The 18997-nt window shown below is 46.2% G+C and overlaps 1 protein-coding gene across 1 annotated transcript; it reads right to left on the bottom strand.

The window, feature by feature from the left end:
- Positions 1-1668: 1668 nt before the first annotated feature.
- LOC110493334 (neuronal growth regulator 1) lies at positions 1669-12680 on the bottom strand. Its single transcript, XM_090194948.1, has 6 exons — positions 12228-12680; positions 7361-7529; positions 6886-6965; positions 6440-6787; positions 5959-6216; positions 1669-2653 (listed from the first exon to the last, which is right to left on the bottom strand). The coding sequence occupies exons 1-6, from the start codon at positions 12397-12399 to the stop codon at positions 2583-2585; spliced, it is 1098 nt and encodes a 365-aa protein (XP_090051074.1). The 5' UTR covers positions 12400-12680; the 3' UTR covers positions 1669-2582.
- Between the last annotated feature and the right edge of the window lie 6317 nt (positions 12681-18997).

The raw sequence follows: 18997 nt of genomic DNA, 5'->3' as shown, positions 1-18997 counted from the left end.
CATTGATGTCTTGTAAGGCCCCTACAGCAGAGTGTGTGTTACAGCAGAGTGTGTGTGTTACAGCAGAGTGTGTGTTACAGCAGAGTGCGTGTTACAGTGACGTCTGGTAAGGCCCCACAGCAGAGTGTGTGTTACAGTGACGTCTGGTAAGGCCCCTACAGCAGAGTGTGTGTTACAGTGATGTCTGGTAAGGCCCCTACAGCAGAGTGTGTGTGTTACAGCAGAGTGTGTGTTACACAGCAGAGTGTGTGTTACACAGCAGAGTGTGTGTTACATTGACGTCTTGTAAGCCCCTACAGCAGAGTGTGTGTTACATTGATGTCTTGTAAGGCCCCTACAGCAGAGTGTGTGTGTTACAGCAGAGTGTGTGTTACACAGCAGAGTGTGTGTTACAGTGACGTCTGGTAAGGCCCCTACAGCAGAGTGTGTGTTACAGTGACGTCTGGTAAGGCCCCTACAGCAGAGTGTGTGTTACACAGCAGAGTGTGTGTTACAGTGACGTCTGGTAAGGCCCTACAGCAGAGTGTGTGTTACAGTGATGTCTGGTAAGGCCCCTACATCAGAGTGTGTGTGTTACAGCAGAGTGTGTGTTACAGTGACGTCTGGTAAGGCCCCTACAGCAGAGTGTGTGTTACACAGCAGAGTGTGTGTTACAGTGACGTCTGGTAAGGCCCTACAGCAGAGTGTGTGTTACAGTGACGTCTGGTAAGGCCCCTACAGCAGAGTGTGTGTTACAGTGATGTCTTGTAAGGCCCTACAGCAGAGTGTGTGTGTTACAGCAGAGTGTGTGTTACACAGCAGAGTGTGTGTTACAGCAGAGTGTGTGTTACAGTGATGTCTTGTAAGGCCCTACAGCAGAGTGTGTGTTACAGTGATGTCTGGTAAGGCCCCTACAGCAGAGTGTGTGTGTTACAGCAGAGTGTGTGTTACACAGCAGAGTGTGTGTTACACAGCAGAGTGTGTGTTACATTGACGTCTTGTAAGCCCCTACAGCAGAGTGTGTGTTACATTGATGTATTGTAAGGCCCCTACAGCAGAGTGTGTGTGTTACAGCAGAGTGTGTGTTACACAGCAGAGTGTGTGTTACAGTGACGTCTGGTAAGGCCCCTACAGCAGAGTGTGTGTTACACAGCAGAGTGTGTGTTACACAGCAGAGTGTGTGTTACAGCAGAGTGTGTGTTACACAGCAGAGTGTGTGTTACAGCAGAGTGTGTGTTACACAGCAGAGTGTGTGTTACAGCAGAGTGTGTGTGTTACACAGCAGAGTGTGTGTTACAGCAGAGTGTGTGTGTTACACAGCAGAGTGTGTGTTACAGCAGAGTGTGTGTTACAGTGATGTCTGGTAAGGCCCCCACAGCAGAGTGTGTGTTATATTGATGTCTTGTAAGCCCCCACAGCAGAGTGTGTGTGTTACAGTGACGTCTGGTTAGGCCCCCACAGCAGAGTGTGTGTTACAGCAGAGTGTGTGTTACAGCACAGTGTGTGTTACAGCAGAGTCTGTGTTACAGCAGAGTCTGTTACAGCAGAGTGTGTGTTACAGCAGTGTGTGTTCATGTGCACATGGCCCCAGTAATGGCTGCAATGGGATCAATGGAACACGTTGTTTTACCGTTGAATCGATAAGAACTCTTAAAGCTTCGCCACCTACATCACAAGATCGTGTAAATGTTTCACGGAATCGACAAAATTTATCATTTAATACAGTCGAAACCTTTACAAATTAGACGCTCTGAAATGAAAGCAACTGCCTACAATGAACATTCGGATTAGAATAATATACAATGTCTGATCTCGCAAACAATGTAATATGATTAGTAGGTGTAATCTAGAGTCAAAGATGCCCTGCTATTGACACACTAGTGCAGAACAACATCCCCACCAAACAATGTAATATGATTAGTAGGTGTAATCTAGAGTCAAAGATGTCCTGCTATTGACACACTAGTGCAGAACAACATCCCCACCTGGAACAAGGTCATTTGTATATTAACAAAAGTCTAATTACATTGTATGTTATCTGACACCATAACTTAATAAGGAAATGTGAAATGAAGTATTACGTGTCATAGCTGACGAAGATCACGAATGGTCAGAGATAGTGAAAGAAAAGGCAGGCAATAACACTGTAAAATGAATTAAATCCATGATATATATACACATATAGAAACCATGGAAACCATGGAATAGTAGGTGTAAAATGAATTAAATCCATGATATATATACACATATATAGAAACCATGGAAACCATGGAATAGTAGGTGTGTCCTACTATTGGCACAGCATCATAGTTGATGTCTTCACTGTTATTCTACAATGTAGAAAATTAGTATGAATAAAGAAAAAACCTTTAAATGTGTAGGTGGATCCAAACTGTTGATTTAAGGCAAAATCATAAAGTTACAAGGTAATATTATCAAAAGTATTGTTGTCATGGTTATCAATCAATAAATAAAAAATAAAAAATCCATCAATAGTTAGCAGAAAGTGGACAGACAGCCACCAATCACAGTGGGAGGGATTTTGAAGAAGAAAAAAATAAAAGCAGATGTATTCAGCCAATCAGTGGGTTCAGGAAGTGGTCTTAAAGCCAATGAATGAGTTGGAGGAGCAGCACAGCCACCAAGGCACTTCCAGCAGTCTGACAGGAAGCTCCTGAGGAGGGAAACAGACGTTTAGGCTGCGTTTACACAGGCAACACAGTTCTGATCATTTGCCAATAATTTGGCATGTCTGATATAGGGTTGGAGATAAAAACCTACAGGAGGGTAGCTCTCCAGGAACAGGGTTGGAGTTAAAACCTACAGGAGGGTTTCTCTCCAGGAACAGGGTTGGAGATAAAACCTACAGGAGGGTAGCTCTCCAGGAACAGGGTTGGAGAACCCTGCTCTATGTTAGCAGTATGTGGGGGGGGGGGGTTATTCACAATTCAACTATAGAATAGACACATCGTATAGTCATGAGGTCAGAGTTGACCTGCTCTATGTTAGCAGTATGTGGGGGGGGGGGGGGGACGACGACACACACACACATCGTATAGTCATGAGGTCAGAGTTGACCTGCTCTATGTTAGCAGTATGTGGGGGGGGGGGACACACACACACATCGTATAGTCATGAGGTCAGAGTTGACCTGCTCTATGTTAGCAGTATGTGGGGGGGGGCACATCGTATAGTCATGAGGTCAGAGTTGACCTGCTCTATGTTAGCAGTATGTGGGGGGGGGGGGACGACGACGACACACACACACATCGTATAGTCATGAGGTCAGAGTTGACCTGCTCTATGTTAGCAGTATGTGGGGGGGGGGGGGGGGACGACGACACACACACACATCGTATAGTCATGAGGTCAGAGTTGACCTGCTCTATGTTAGCAGTATGTGGGGGGGGGGGACACACACACACATCGTATAGTCATGAGGTCAGAGTTGACCTGCTCTATGTTAGCAGTATGTGGGGGGGGGCACATCGTATAGTCATGAGGTCAGAGTTGACCTGCTCTATGTTAGCAGTATGTGGGGGGGGGGGGGGGGGACACACATCGTATAGTCATGAGGTCAGAGTTGACCTGCTCTATGTTAGCAGTATGTGGGGGGGGGGGACACACACACACATCGTATAGTCATGAGGTCAGAGTTGACCTGCTCTATGTTAGCAGTATGTGGGGGGGGGGGGGGGGGGGACACACATCGTATAGTCATGAGGTCAGAGTTGACCTGCTCTATGTTAGCAGTATGTGGGGGGGGGACACACATCGTATAGTCATGAGGTCGGAGTTGACCTGCTCTATGTTAGCAGTATGTGGGGGGGGGGGGGGACACACATCGTATAGTCATGAGGTCGGAGTTGACCTGCTCTATGTTAGCAGTATGTGGGGGGGGGGGGGGGGGGACACACACATCGTATAGTCATGAGGTCGGAGTTGACCTGCTCTATGTTAGCAGTATGTGGGGGGGGGGGGGGACGACACACATCGTATAGTCATGGGGTCAGAGTTGACCTGCTCTATGTTAGCAGTATGTGGGGGGGGGACACACATCGTATAGTCATGAGGTCGGAGTTGACCTGCTCTATGTTAGCAGTATGTGGGGGGGGGGGGGACACACATCGTATAGTCATGGGGTCAGAGTTGACCTGCTCTATGTTAGCAGTATGTGGGGGGGGGACACACATCGTATAGTCATGGGGTCAGAGTTGACCTGCTCTATGTTAGCAGTATGTGGGGGGGGGGGGGGACACACATCGTATAGTCATGGGGTCAGAGTTGACCTGCTCTATGTTAGCAGTATGTGGGGGGGGGGGGGACACACATCGTATAGTCATGGGGTCAGAGTTGACCTGCTCTATGTTAGCAGTATGTGGGGGGGGGGGGGGACACACATCGTATAGTCATGGGGTCGGAGTTGACCTGCTCTATGTTAGCAGTATGTGGGGGGGGGGGGGGGGGGACACACATCGTATAGTCATGAGGTCAGAGTTGACCTGCTCTATGTTAGCAGTATGTGGGGGGGGGACACACATCGTATAGTCATGGGGTCAGAGTTGACCTGCTCTATGTTAGCAGTATGTGGGGGGGGGGGGGGGACACACATCGTATAGTCATGAGGTCGGAGTTGACCTGCTCTATGTTAGCAGTATGTGGGGGGGGGACGGGGGGACACACATCGTATAGTCATGAGGTCAGAGTTGACCTGCTCTATGTTAGCAGTATGTGGGGGGGGGACACACATCGTATAGTCATGAGGTCAGAGTTGACCTGCTCTATGTTAGCAGTATGTGGGGGGGGGGGGGGGGGGACACACATCGTATAGTCATGAGGTCGGAGTTGACCTGCTCTATGTTAGCAGTATGTGGGGGGGGGGGGGGGGGGACACACATCGTATAGTCATGAGGTCGGAGTTGACCTGCTCTATGTTAGCAGTATGTGGGGTGGGGGGGGGACACATCGTATAGTCATGGGGTCAGAGTTGACCTGCTCTATGTTAGCAGTATGTGGGGGGGGGGGGGGGTCGGGGGGGGGGTTGGACAGGGGGGACGGGACACATCGTATAGTCATGAGCTGTGTCAGGTTTCAAAAAACATAAACACTCCTGGAATGTCAACATCACAGTGCTTGTATGGAGTAAAATACCAATGATTATGTGAAAGGTCATGTCACATTGGAGCCATTGGGCTTCTCTTCGGAGTTAGTGTTTCTATGTGGTGATGCTCCTCTTCAGTTCCAAAGAGGAGCTTTTCATTACAAGGAGAGCGCGGTCACAGAGGTAATAGGAGAGCTTTTCATTACAAGGAGAGCGCGGTCACAGAGGTAATAGGAGAGCTTTTCATTACAAGGAGAGCGCGGTCACAGAGGTAATAGGAACGCTTTTCATTACAAGGAGAGCGCGGTCACAGAGGTAATAGGAGAGCTTTTCATTTCAAGGAGAGCGCGGTCACAGAGGTAATAGGAGAGCGCGGTCACAGAGGTAATAGGAGAGCTTTTCATTACAAGGAGAGCGCGGTCACAGAGGTAATAGGAGAGCTTTTCATTACAAGGAGAGCGCGGTCACAGAGGTAATAGGAGAGTGCGGTCACAGAGGTAATAGGAGAGCTTTTCATTACAAGGAGAGCGCGGTCACAGAGGTAATAGGAACGCTTTTCATTACAAGGAGAGCGCGGTCACAGAGGTAATAGGAGAGCGCGGTCACAGAGGTAATAGGAGAGCTTGTCATTACACCATGCGTGAATTCTATTGTTTAATTTTTAATAAATATTTTTTCCATAACAGGACCTTCGACAGACCAAGACCGATGGACGACCGAATCTGTCAACCTACCAACCAACCTACCTACCAACCAACCAAACTATCAACCAACTAACCTAACAACCAATCAAACAATCTTCCAACTTGCCAACCATTCAATCTACCAAACAATCAAGCAATCTTTCAACAAACCTACCAATCATCCATCCATCTCACCTGTGACCTCCACGTTAACAGTACAGGTGCTGTTTCCCAGGGGGTTGATGGCGATGCAGGTGTAATCTCCAGAGTGAGACTTGGCCATGTTGGTGATGGTCACTACAGATCTCTCTTTCATGGTGTTGGGGTCGGCTTGGGGGAGCAACCAATTGTAGGAGGGGGCAGGGTTACCATTTGCACTACAGTTAAGTGATAGGGTGTTGCCCTCCGTGATGGTCATGGAGAAACATCCAGGACTAGTGATCTGAGGCTTGTCTTGGGGGGGACAGTGAGTGAGTGAGTGAGTGAGTGAGTGAGTGAGTGAGAGAGAGAGAGAGAAACAAGTTGATTAATGAGAGATAAAGAGAGATGAGAAACAAGTTGATTAATGAGAGAAAATGAAGTGAAAACAACATCAGTCAACGTCATGACTCGTCTGGTATCTAATTAACTAACGGATATACTAAATGTGTGTAGACAGAGAACCAGAAGGACTCACAGTGCACGTTGATGTTGAGGCGGTTTGAGTCCATTACAGGAGGAGGTTGGGGTCCCTCTGGTCCCAGATCCAACATGGCTGAACACAACAACTGGGCCCCGGCATCATCTCTACCAGGGGTGAAGTGCAGGGTGTAGGTCCCATTCTCTGGTGTCTTGATGTTGTCCTTGGCTTTGTGTTGTGTGTCTAATTCTGTCTGTTCACCAGTGGCACTGACTTTGAAGAAGGTCACCCTGAGTCTCCCAATAGGAGCGATGTTCTGGACAAGACACTGTAGCAGGTACTGATGCCCCTCAACCATCGGATCAGGGTACTTCCTGTAGCTGATGGAGACACGGTCTGGAAGCTCTGTGGAGGAATGGAAACACACAGTGATTAACAGTGCAGAGCCATAGTAAGAATACATTCAGAAACACCAGAGAAGATAAGAGAGAGATGTCACTCACTATAAACTGTGATGTCCAGCTGTTTCTCACACTGGCCTCCGTCTGTGAAGCATGAAGGTTTGATCTCCCAGTCAGTCACACTGTCAAATCAAATGGAATATTTAAACTGCATTTAAATTAAATCAATGAAAATAAAAAAACAGAAGTCAACACAAGAGATGAATAAATGTATAAAATAACAGTAAAACCTTCATTAAAGACCATCGAAGCCACATAACAGTAAAACCTTCATTAAAGACCATCGAAGCCACATAACAGTAAAACCAATCATTAAAGACCATCGAAGACACATAACAGTAAAACCAATCATTAAAGACCATCGAAGACACATAACAGTAAAACCTTCATTAAAGACCATCGAAGACACATAACAGTAAAACCAATCATTAAAGACCATCGAAGCCTCATAACAGTAAAGTCAATCTATAAAGGTGTTTTAAAAGTCTCAGCTGTGTAACAAGTCTGCCTCTCTTACCTGTCCACCCTCCAGTTTAGGATCTTCACCTCCTGGTCTGTTAGACCCGTCCCTCCCTGGGTGGATTCCCAGCCCATCTCTACAGGGGTATCTGAGCTGCAGTTAGAGGAGGCTGGGTCTCCATACTTCACCACCAGCCTGGCAGGACTGATCACCGGGCACTCAGCATCTGGAAGACCAAGGTCAAGTGAAAACTTTATTGTTCTGTCATTGTTGATTTTATTGTTCAAACCAAACGGGACGATATTATTGTCTAATGTTTATCCATCTGTATGTTAATCAACTACATATTACACTCCATAACCCAGAAGTTGCCACACACACACACACACACACACACGAAGAACAACATGCACACGCATACAGACATACCGCACACACTAGTGATGCACGTGTTGACTCATAGGGTCATCAAACTGTGTGTGGCTGAAGGGAGGGTTGAGTGGGTTGAAAAAATAGGAAGTATAGCTTAAAGAAATCTATAAAATGTACAATTCTTGTGCAATTTATTCAGGCTAAATTGAGGTTTTTCTTTCATTATTTTAGGCTATCTGGTATTAGTGTATAAGTCTAAACTTTAGACCAAATAGCCGAAACGGACAATCGCCAAATGATGCTTTTGGCAGCAAAAGTTAACGTCAATCCACGGAGGGCAAAAATCAAATCAAATCAAATCAAATTTTATTTGTCACATACACATGGTTAGCAGATGTTAATGCGAGTGTAGCGAAATGCTTGTGCTTCTAGTTCCGACAATGCAGTAATAACAAGTAATCTAACTAACAATTCCAAAACTACTGTCTTGTACACAGTGTAAGGGGATAAAGAATATGTACATAAGGATATATGAATGAGTGATGGTACAGAGCAGCATAGGCAAGATACAGTAGATGGTATCGGGTACAGTATGTACAAATGAGATGAGTATGTAAACAAAGTGGCATAGTATAGTATAAAGTGGCTAGTGATACATGTATTACATAAGGATACCGTCGATGATATAGAGTACAGTATATACGTATGCATATGAGATGAATAATGTAGGGTAAGTAACATTTATATAAGGTAGCATTGTTTAAAGTGGCTAGTGATATATTTACATCATTTCCCATCAATTCCCATTATTAAAGTGGCTGGAGTTGAGTCAGTGTCAGTGTCAGTGTGTTGGCAGCAGCCACTCAGTGTTAGTGGTGGCTGTTTAACAGTCTGATGGCCTTGAGATAGAAGCTGTTTTTCAGTCTCTCGGTCCCAGCTTTGATGCACCTGTACTGACCTCGCCTTCTGGATGATAGCGGGGTGAACAGGCAGTGGCTCGGGTGGTTGATGTCCTTGATGATCTTTATGGCCTTCCTGTGACATCGGGTGGTGTAGGTGTCCTGGAGGGCAGGTAGTTTGCCCCCGGTGATGCGTTGTGCAGACCTCACTACCCTCTGGAGAGCCTTACGGTTGAGGGCGGTGCAGTTGCCATACCAGGCGGTGATACAGCCCGCCAGGATGCTCTCGATTGTGCATCTGTAGAAGTTTGTGAGTGCTTTTGGTGACAAGCCGAATTTCTTCAGCCTCCTGAGGTTGAAGAGGCGCTGCTGCGCCTTCTTCACGATGCTGTCTGTGTGAGTGGACCAATTCAGTTTGTCTGTGATGTGTATGCCGAGGAACTTAAAACTTGCTACCCTCTCCACTACTGTTCCATCGATGTGGATAGGGGGGTGTTCCCTCTGCTGTTTCCTGAAGTCCACAATCATCTCCTTAGTTTTGTTGACGTTGAGTGTGAGGTTGTTTTCCTGACACCACACTCCGAGGGCCCTCACCTCCTCCCTGTAGGCCGTCTCATCGTTGTTGGTAATCAAGCCTACCACTGTTGTGTCGTCCGCAAACTTGATGATTGAGTTGGAGGCGTGCGTGGCCACGCAGTCGTGGGTGAACAGGGAGTACAGGAGAGGGCTCAGAACGCAACCTTGTGGGGCCCCAGTGTTGAGGATCAGCGGGGAGGAGATGTTGTTGCCTACCCTCACCACCTGGGGGCGGCCCGTCAGGAAGTCCAGTACCCAGTTGCACAGGGCGGGGTCGAGACCCAGGGTCTCGAGCTTGATGACGAGCTTGGAGGGTACTATGGTGTTGAATGCCGAGCTGTAGTCGATGAACAGCATTCTCACATAGGTATTCCTCTTGTCCAGATGGGTTAGGGCAGTGTGCAGTGTGGTTGAGATTGCATCGTCTGTGGACCTATTTGGGCGGTAAGCAAATTGGAGTGGGTCTAGGGTGTCAGGTAGGGTGGAGGTGATATGGTCCTTGACTAGTCTCTCAAAGCACTTCATGATGACGGATGTGAGTGCTACGGGGCGGTAGTCATTTAGCTCAGTTACCTTAGCTTTCTTGGGAACAGGAACAATGGTGGCCCTCTTGAAGCATGTGGGAACAGCAGACTGGTATAGGGATTGATTGAATATGTCCGTAAACACACCGGCCAGCTGGTCTGCGCATGCTCTGAGGGCGCGGCTGGGGATGCCATCTGGGCCTGCAGCCTTGCGAGGGTTAACACGTTTAAATGTCTTACTCACCTCGGCTGCAGTGAAGGAGAGACCGCATGTTTTCGTTGCAGGCCGTGTCAGTGGCACTGTATTGTCCTCAAAGCGGGCAAAAAAGTTATTTAGTCTGCCTGGGAGCAAGACATCCTGGTCCGTGACTGGGCTGGGTTTCTTCCTGTAGTCCGCGATTGACTGTAGACCCTGCCACATGCCTCTTGTGTCTGAGCCGTTGAATTGAGATTCTACTTTGTCTCTGTACTGGCGCTTAGCTTGTTTGATAGCCTTGCGGAGGGAATAGCTGCACTGTTTGTATTCGGTCATGTTACCAGACACCTTGCCCTGATTAAAAGCAGTGGTTCGCGCTTTCAGTTTCACACGAATGCTGCCATCAATCCACGGTTTCTGGTTAGGGAATGTTTTAATCGTTGCTATGGGAACGACATCTTCAACGCACGTTCTAATGAACTCGCACACCGAATCAGCATATTCGTCAATGTTGTTATCTGACGCAATACGAAACATCTCCCAGTCCACGTGATGGAAGCAGTCTTGGAGTGTGGAGTCAGCTTGGTCGGACCAGCGTTGGACAGACCTCAGCGTGGGAGCCTCTTGTTTTAGTTTCTGTCTGTAGGCAGGGATCAACAAAATGGAGTCGTGGTCAGCTTTTCCGAAAGGGGGGCGGGGCAGGGCCTTATATGCGTCGCGGAAGTTAGAAAAAAAAAAAAAGAGACGTTGTCGACGTTGAATTCAATAAGACGAAATGCTGCGAAGGGAAAGTTGAAAATAAAGAGAAAGGAGAGCCAGAAAAGTAACGTTTGGAAAACAAGTGGTAAAACGAGATGATTGGGAGGTCATATATAAATTCGACAGTCACAAGACGGGACTTAAAATAGGGGCTATGGCACATCAAGGGAACTGCAGCCTTCTGTTCAGGTGTATTACATGGAGATAGGGACTATGGCACATCAAGGGAACTGCAGCCTTCTGTTCAGATGTATTACATGGAGATAGGGACTATGGCACATCAAGGGAACTGCAGCCTTCTGTTCAGATGTATTACATGGAGATAGGGGCTGTGGCACATCAAGGGAACTGCATCCTTCTGTTCAGATGTATTACATGGAGATAGGGACTATGGCACATCAAGGGAACTGCAGCCTTCTGTTCAGATGTATTACATGGAGATAGGGGCTGTGGCACATCAAGGGAACTGCATCCTTCTGTTCAGATGTATTACATGGAGATAGGGACTGTGGCACATCAAGGGAACTGCAGCCTTCTGTTCAGATGTATTCATATAGCCATAATATGAACTCTTGCAGAACTAGGCATTTCTTGCAGTAAAATGATACACCAAATGTAGACAACATGTGGACTTGGGAACAGGAGCGGAGAAATATGAATTCTTTATTTCTGCCTACTTGAGAGATTACAAAGCTCCGTTAGATACCATCTGTAGAGGTGCCGTCTTCATCATTAAACATCATAAAACCTGATAGTATTTCAACCGCATAAAAACCGAACTGCAATCTCATCAGAAACATATTGGGTTTCATTTTCACAGCTTTCTTTCTCCTTTCCAGCCGGTCAAATTGATGTCATTTGGACATTTTGCACAGAAAATCTTTTCCGTTTTATTTTTTGTTGCGTCATTGTATTTTCTCGCCGGTCCCTAAACGTCTTCGCTCTGCGTAAGATGACAGAGAGAACTTTACGGATGTCAACTAGAATGAAGCGTTCATTCTATCGATCTATTACATTATTATGTTGATCAAGGGTTTATTTAGTATTCTAGGTCAACATATAATGACAAAAGAGAAGCTACATGCATCTAATTATAGAATAGTCGACTAACAAATAGCCTACCGAAATGTAGGAAATTATCATTTATATCTAAATCAGGTTTATAAAAAAAACTACTCCCCCTGTCAAAAAAATCGTTCCGCTCTCTTTGACTGTAGCCTATCGCATATTTTCTATATTAGCGGGTTAGGGTTGGGTGCGGCCCTCAGATTTTCACTTTATCACATCTAGTCGGGTTGTTGTGGATGGGTTATTAGCAATTCCGTGCGGGTGAACAAACAGTTGACCTGAGCACCACTAACACGTACACACACATGGAATTTAGTACGTCATTGAACCATGGCAGGAGGGAGGATGTATTCCTAAAGAATTCAACCATTCACTGTCAGTCATTAGTTATCTAAAATACTTGAAATCAAATGCGCAGTACCAACATTTGTTTAAGGAAACAAAACAGAAAAAAAATACCTAAACTATTAAACTCAACTTAATTCCGCACTCGTCACAGAGTTGTGGAATTAGACAGAAGTCTAACTTACCGGTGAAGTCACAATACAGAGACAATGATGAAATAAGTAGGCCAATTAAAATCTCCATTTTCCATCTAACTAACAACGGACGTCCCTCGGTGAAGTATTCCGCTATTCTGTTAGACGAGTTGAAGAAATGCGCTCGTTCTGCATTGCAGAAGACCGTTGAAAGTGAAAGCATTCTTTACTGGAAAACGCCCCAACGACCCCTCCTCTTCCTCCTCTTTCTCTCTCTCTCCCCGAGTCTTCTATTATCTACAGTAGTGGTATTCATAGTCGGGGTCACGAACTCGAGGGAGAACTGCAGTGCACTCGCCCAAAGCATAAATAAGAGTATAGATTAGTGTATGGGACAATAGGAGAGGATAGAGGGTGTAGACAGGAGGGCAGATATATCAACCAGTCAACCAACATCTGCATTGTCACACACATAAATCTGTCGTTGACACTGGTGTCCTATCTGAGAGAGAGAGAGAGAGAGAGAGAGAGAGAGAATTAAGGACAGTAGTCTATAATGGAGTGTTGTTTAGGTTAGAGGTGTCACTTTAATCAAACAGTAACAGTGACCCAGATCAGGACAGTAGTCTATAATGGAGTGTTGTTTAGGTTAGAGGTGTCACTTTAATCAAACAGAACCAGAATGAAATAATCATTGGTGTTTCTCACTCTGAAACCCCTGAAAAACACATTCTATTGATATATTCTCATATTCCCTGATCAATTAAGTTCGCGGTGTCTCCATGGTAGCGGTCATGTTTGTCCAGTCGCCGGGGAGCTAAACAGAGGAAGTGAATATGCAGGGCAGGAAGTTGACTAGATCCGACAGAGAGAAAGAAAATGTGCAGTCTTCCTGACAGCCTTACAATGGCTTTGAGCAAGAAATTGAACATCCCGAACCAAGGTGCATTTGGTGGCAGCAAGCATTGTAGACCAAGCTAAAGAGTACATCCAGCTTATAGTAAACACTCAAAATGAAGGCTTTCGAACAGACTTACAAAGAGGATACATGTCACAGACACAACACATTGACTGTCAGGAGTTAAATGGACTTGACGTGTGGAAAGTCATTGTGGGAAGGTTTAGAAAACTAAGACAGGAACACAGTTGTCTACTGTGAAGTTAACGTGAATGTGCTTCATATTATAATATAAGGAGGCCTATATATCCTCATGTGTGTGTTCTGCTGTAGTCTACATTGATTGAAGTTATATTCTGATATTGTGATATTTGTTCTACTGTTACATTGATTTGTTGTAAGGCCCACAGCAGTGTGTGTTCTGCTGTAGTCTACATTGATTGAAGTTATATTCTGATATTGTGATATTTGTCCTACTGTTACATTGATGTGTTGTAAGGCCCACAGCTGAGTGTGTTCTGCTGTAGTCTACATTGATTGAAGTTATATTCTGATATTGTGATATTTGTCCTACTGTTACATTGATGTGTTGTAAGGCCCACAGCTGAGTGTGTGTTCATGTGGCCCTTGTTCTGCAATAACGTCTAAACATGTTGCTCAACATTGAGGTCTCGAAATTTAGGCTCTAAGAAATTCAGACTTGTTTAAGCCCCACAGCTAAACTCGAGTAGGTTGGCATACTATAGGCCCCTCAAACTCAACTCTGGATCTTGAAGCCAGTTCCACTGTACTTTAAAAAAAATTGTTCCCTTCTAATCAGGGAATGATTTACACCTGGGACACCTGGTGTGCGCAATCAATTATCAGGTAGAACAGAAAACCAGCAGGCTCCGGACTTCGTAGGGTCAGAGTTGACTACCCCTGGTATAGGCTATGCGTATGACGGGTGTTCAGTAGTGACGTCTAAAATGGTTTGAAGGAATCATCACCTTGAAGAGCGCTGTCCGTTTCACCACCATATATAGTAGGCTACTTGGCTGTTTACTCTGCTGCGCTGCTACTTTGTGATTGACACTTTTTTTTCTCATGCGTTCCGGTACCTCAAGCCCCCCGGATATCCCCCCTGTAAGCTATTGTAAGAGAGATTAAAAAAAAAATAAAGTTAGAGAGATAGAGGGTAAGAGAGAGAAAGAGTAAGTACATCTAATTCTGCCATTCATTCGTGTCATAATATCGTGATAAAATGTTCACGGTCTTGAAAATAGAACCCTAACGTTCTCTTTGGTATCGCGTGATTTTACGTCAGTCTCACGAAGACTACAGAACTGGCAACGTACAAGTTTAATCTTTATTGTCAACATACCAGACAATTTGGCGTTGACACTTCCTCCCACTGGTGTTCACACGGAGCGATTTTTAAGGCCACGCCTCCAACAAGTCACACCTCCAAACATTGTATCATATCAGTTAGCAAACAAAAAAAACAGGCAACTTCTGCGCACTTGTGTGCTGCCATAGTTACATTGGCAGTACCAGTCCAATAAAGGCTTGAGGCAACACTCTTGCCGCCTGAAGGAAGGTCACAGTGAGGTCACAGTGAGGCTGTCAATGAGAGCAGTACCATGGTCACCACACTGTAGCTGGTCCTGATCCCCCTCAACTCCATGGTCACCACACTAGCTGGTCCTGATCCCCCTCAACTCCATGGTCACCACACTGTAGCTGGTCCTGATCCCCCTCAACTCCATGGTCACCACACTAGCTGGTCCTGATCCCCCTCAACTCCATGGTCACCACACTGTAGCTGGTCCTGATCCCCCTCAACTCCATGGTCACCACACTAGCTGGTCCTGATCCCCCTCAACTCCATGGTCACCACACTGTAGCTGGTCCTGATCCCCCTCAACTCCATGGTCACCACACTGTAGCTGGTCCTGATCCCCCTCAACTCCATGGTCACCACACTGTAGCTGGTCCTGAACCCCCTCAACTCCATGGTCACCACACTGTAGCTGGTCCTGATCCCCCTCAACTCCATGGTCACCACACTGTAGCTGGTCCTGATCCCCCTCAACTCCATGGTCACCACACTGTAGCTGGTCCTGAACCCCCTCAACTCCATGGTCACCACACTGTAGCTGGTCCTGAACCCCCTCAACTCCATGGTCACCACACTGTAGCTGGTCCTGAACCCCCTCAACTCCATGGTCACCACACTGTAGCTGGTCCTGATCCCCCTCAACTCCATGGTCACCACACTGTAGCTGGTCCTGATCCCCCTCAACTCCATGGTCACCACACTAGCTGGTCCTGATCCCCCTCAACTCCATGGTCACCACACTGTAGCTGGTCCTGATCCCCCTCAACTCCATGGTCACCACACTGTAGCTGGTCCTGATCCCCCTCAACTCCATGGTCACCACACTAGCTGGTCCTGATCCCCCTCAACTCCATGGTCACCACACTGTAGCTGGTCCTGATCCCCCTCAACTCCATGGTCACCACACTGTAGCTGGTCCTGATCCCCCTCAACTCCATGGTCACCACACTAGCTGGTCCTGATCCCCCTCAACTCCATGGTCACCACACTGTAGCTGGTCCTGATCCCCCTCAACTCCATGGTCACCACATTTGTAGCTGGAGGGAGGAGGCTGCAGCAAATAGCTGATGGACACACAGTCTGAAAGCTCTGTGGAGGAATGGAAACACACACACACACACACACACACACACACACACAAACACACACACACACACACACACACACACACACACTGATTAAACAGTGCAAAGTCATACTGCAGTATACAATCACTCTGTGGAGGAATGGAAACACACACACACACACACACACACTGATTAAACAGTGCAAAGTCATACTGCAGTATACATTCAGAAACACCAGTGAAGGGGCCTCCCGAGTGGTGCAGTGGTCTAAGGCACTGCAGTGCTAGCTGTGCCACTAAAGATTCTGGGTTAGAGTCCAGGATCTGTCGCAGCCGGGCCTCGACCGGGAGACCCATGGCGCGGCGCACAATTGGCTCAGCGTCGTCCAGGTTAGGGGAGGGGTTTGGCCGGCAGGGATGTTCTTGTCCCATCATGCACTAGCGACTCCTGTGGCGGGCCGGGAGCAGTGTACGCTGACACAGTCGCCAGGTGTTCGGTGTTTCCTCCGACACATTGGTGCAGCTGGCTTCCAGGTTAAGTGGGCATTGTGTCAAGAAGCAGTGCGACTTGGTTGGGTTGTGTTTCAGAGGACGCATGGCTTTCGACCTTCGCCTCTCCTGAGTTAGTACGGGAGATACAGCGATGGGACAAGACTGTAACTACCAATTTGGATACTCCTCGAACTTTTCCAATCTCACTTGCCACTCCTTCCCCAACAATATCTGCACACTCTCTCTCTCTGCCTTCCATGCCACTCTCCAACCCCTCTCTCTCTCTGCCTTCCATGCCACTCTCCAACCCCTCTCTATCTCTGCCTTCCATGCCACTCTCCAACCCCTCTCTATCTCTGCCTTCCATGCCACTCTCCAACCCCTCTCTATCTCTGCCTTCCATGCCACTCTCCAACCCCTCTCTCCCTCCCGTCTTACCCCTTCCACCTCTCCCTCCCTGAGTAAGCAAGCAGCCATGCACAAGTCTTGGGTTGTGTGATCTGGAACAGCTCATAGGCTCCTGCTCTGTCTGCTGTTTCTGTAGTGAGACAGCTTGATGTACCAGCACACCTCCTGGACAGGACACTAGTTTATCACAAGGCCTTAACCCCAATCTATCTCCCTATATTGCTGTGTGCAGCATTTCCCAGAGGGGGATCATTTTGGTTTTGGTTACATTTTATTTGGATAGTGCAGATTTGGTATCTATAGATCCTCTACAGTTGGTCATACTATCAACAGACAATCTGTTCATAAAGCAACTGCTTGCCAAGGTTAGAATAAGGTTTATGGTAAAGGGTCAGTTTAGGGTCAGGATAAGGGTTATGGTAAGGGTCAGTTTAGGGTCAGGATAAGGGTTAAGGTTACGTTAGAGCTAGTAGAAATGTTACTGATAGTCTGTAGAACATCTACAGATGGACTAACCAAATAAAGTGTTACCTTGGTTTTTGCCCGAGCGCTACACAGCTGATTAAAAATAATCAAAGCTTGATGAGTTGATTATTTAAAATCAGCTGTGTATGACTAGGACAAAATCTCAAATACACACACCCCTTAGGGACCCCAGGGCCGAGTTCGCGAAAAGCGGGCGTGGTGCAAAGCAGAGACCGCACCAGGTCCCATTAACAGCGTTGGGAAAGCTGCTCTGAAAATATAGTTTTACCAAGCCACCAATTACTGAACACTGGAAGTTAAGCTACTGGTACGCTAACACTACTTTTGAGAAACAAAGTTTACTCAGTGACTTTGAAAAAATAAAATAAAAGTATTTCACTACTACATCCCAAACTACTTCATAAATTACCATCTCTAAATCTGAAACGTTAGACTACATATTGCAAGAACAGATCACTTCGGGGGTCAAATGTCAGCAGAATGTGTAATTTAGCTTAATACCACAAAAACAAAATGTTTCAAGTGAGAATTCGGCACGTCTGATAAAAGACAGGAAGAGATTGTCTACTTCACCCATTTTGTGTCGTTCCAGTAGTTAGCGACATGCCAAAAAAAGTAATTAACTGAAAACCCTACTGAAACCCATTTTGTAACGTTCCCCAGCAAACACTACTGAAACCCATTTTGTAAACGTTCCCCAGCAAACACTACTGAAACCCATTTGTAACGTTCCCCAGAAAACACTACTGAAACCCATTTGTAACGTTCCCCAGAAAACACTACTGAAACCCATTTTGTAACGTTCCCCAGAAAACACTACTGAAACCCATTTGTAACGTTCCCCAGAAAACACTACTGAAACCCATTTTGTAAACGTTCCCCAGCAAGAAAACCCAAATAATAATTGCTCAGAGTCACTGACAACAACCAAAACGAAACAGGAGGGGTTCTGAAAGACACTCATGGGGGGTGTCCACTGATAGTTGACTAGCAACAACAACAACTGGAACGTAAAAGACACCCACTAAATTTTCCCAAGAGGCAAACAAAATAAAACCCCAAACTGAAAAGACAGGAAGCAAAACCAAAACTGGGAAGATCAGACACAGGAATGTTTATGTAGAAATCAAAGCGGAATGCAAACTAAAAGGTGTTGACCCTCCACATCTCTCAAGACCACTGGCCCAGCCGCTTTTAAATTTCACCTGGGCAAGCACTTGACTGATTTCCTTATAGGAACTGTAACTCAGTAAAATCTTTGAAATTATTACATTTATATTTTTTGTTCAGTGTAGTTAAATTACACGTAGTTCCCCGACAGCCCATTTGGTTTACTTTGGTTTGACTAATTTTGTCCATTCTTCGTTATAAACCACCTGTTTTTTTAGGGGATAATACATGTTTATTCTGAGGAAGAGCTCCTTATCAGTAGGAAACACACTTTAGTGTGAAACTAATGGGAGGGACTAAGGCTACATAACAAATGGTGCACTATTCCCTATACAGTGCACTACAGAGCGCTATGGGCTAAAAACACAAACTTCACTGGCTGCATTGTGAATGCGACTCAATAGCACCACCTACAGGACGACAGGGGAAACTACGGACTGCATTGTGATTGCGACTCAATAGCACCACCTACAGGACGACAGGGGAAACTACGGACTACATTGTGATTGCGACTCAATAGCACCACCTACAGGACGACAGGGGAAACTACAGACTGCATTGTGAATGCGACTCAATAGCACCACCTACAGGACGACAGGGGAAACTACGGACTACATTGTGATTGCGACTCAATAGCACCACCTACAGGAAGACAGGGGAACTTAATTATTTAAAACTAAGTTTTCACAGGATGAAACGCA

This window comes from Oncorhynchus mykiss, chromosome 13 (genome assembly GCF_057628025.1).
Source record: "Oncorhynchus mykiss isolate SJ-2025 chromosome 13, ASM5762802v1, whole genome shotgun sequence".
Classification (NCBI taxonomy): domain Eukaryota; kingdom Metazoa; phylum Chordata; class Actinopteri; order Salmoniformes; family Salmonidae; genus Oncorhynchus; species Oncorhynchus mykiss.
Note: the sequence above shows the minus strand (reverse complement) of the source record. Positions and strands in the feature narration are given on the sequence as shown.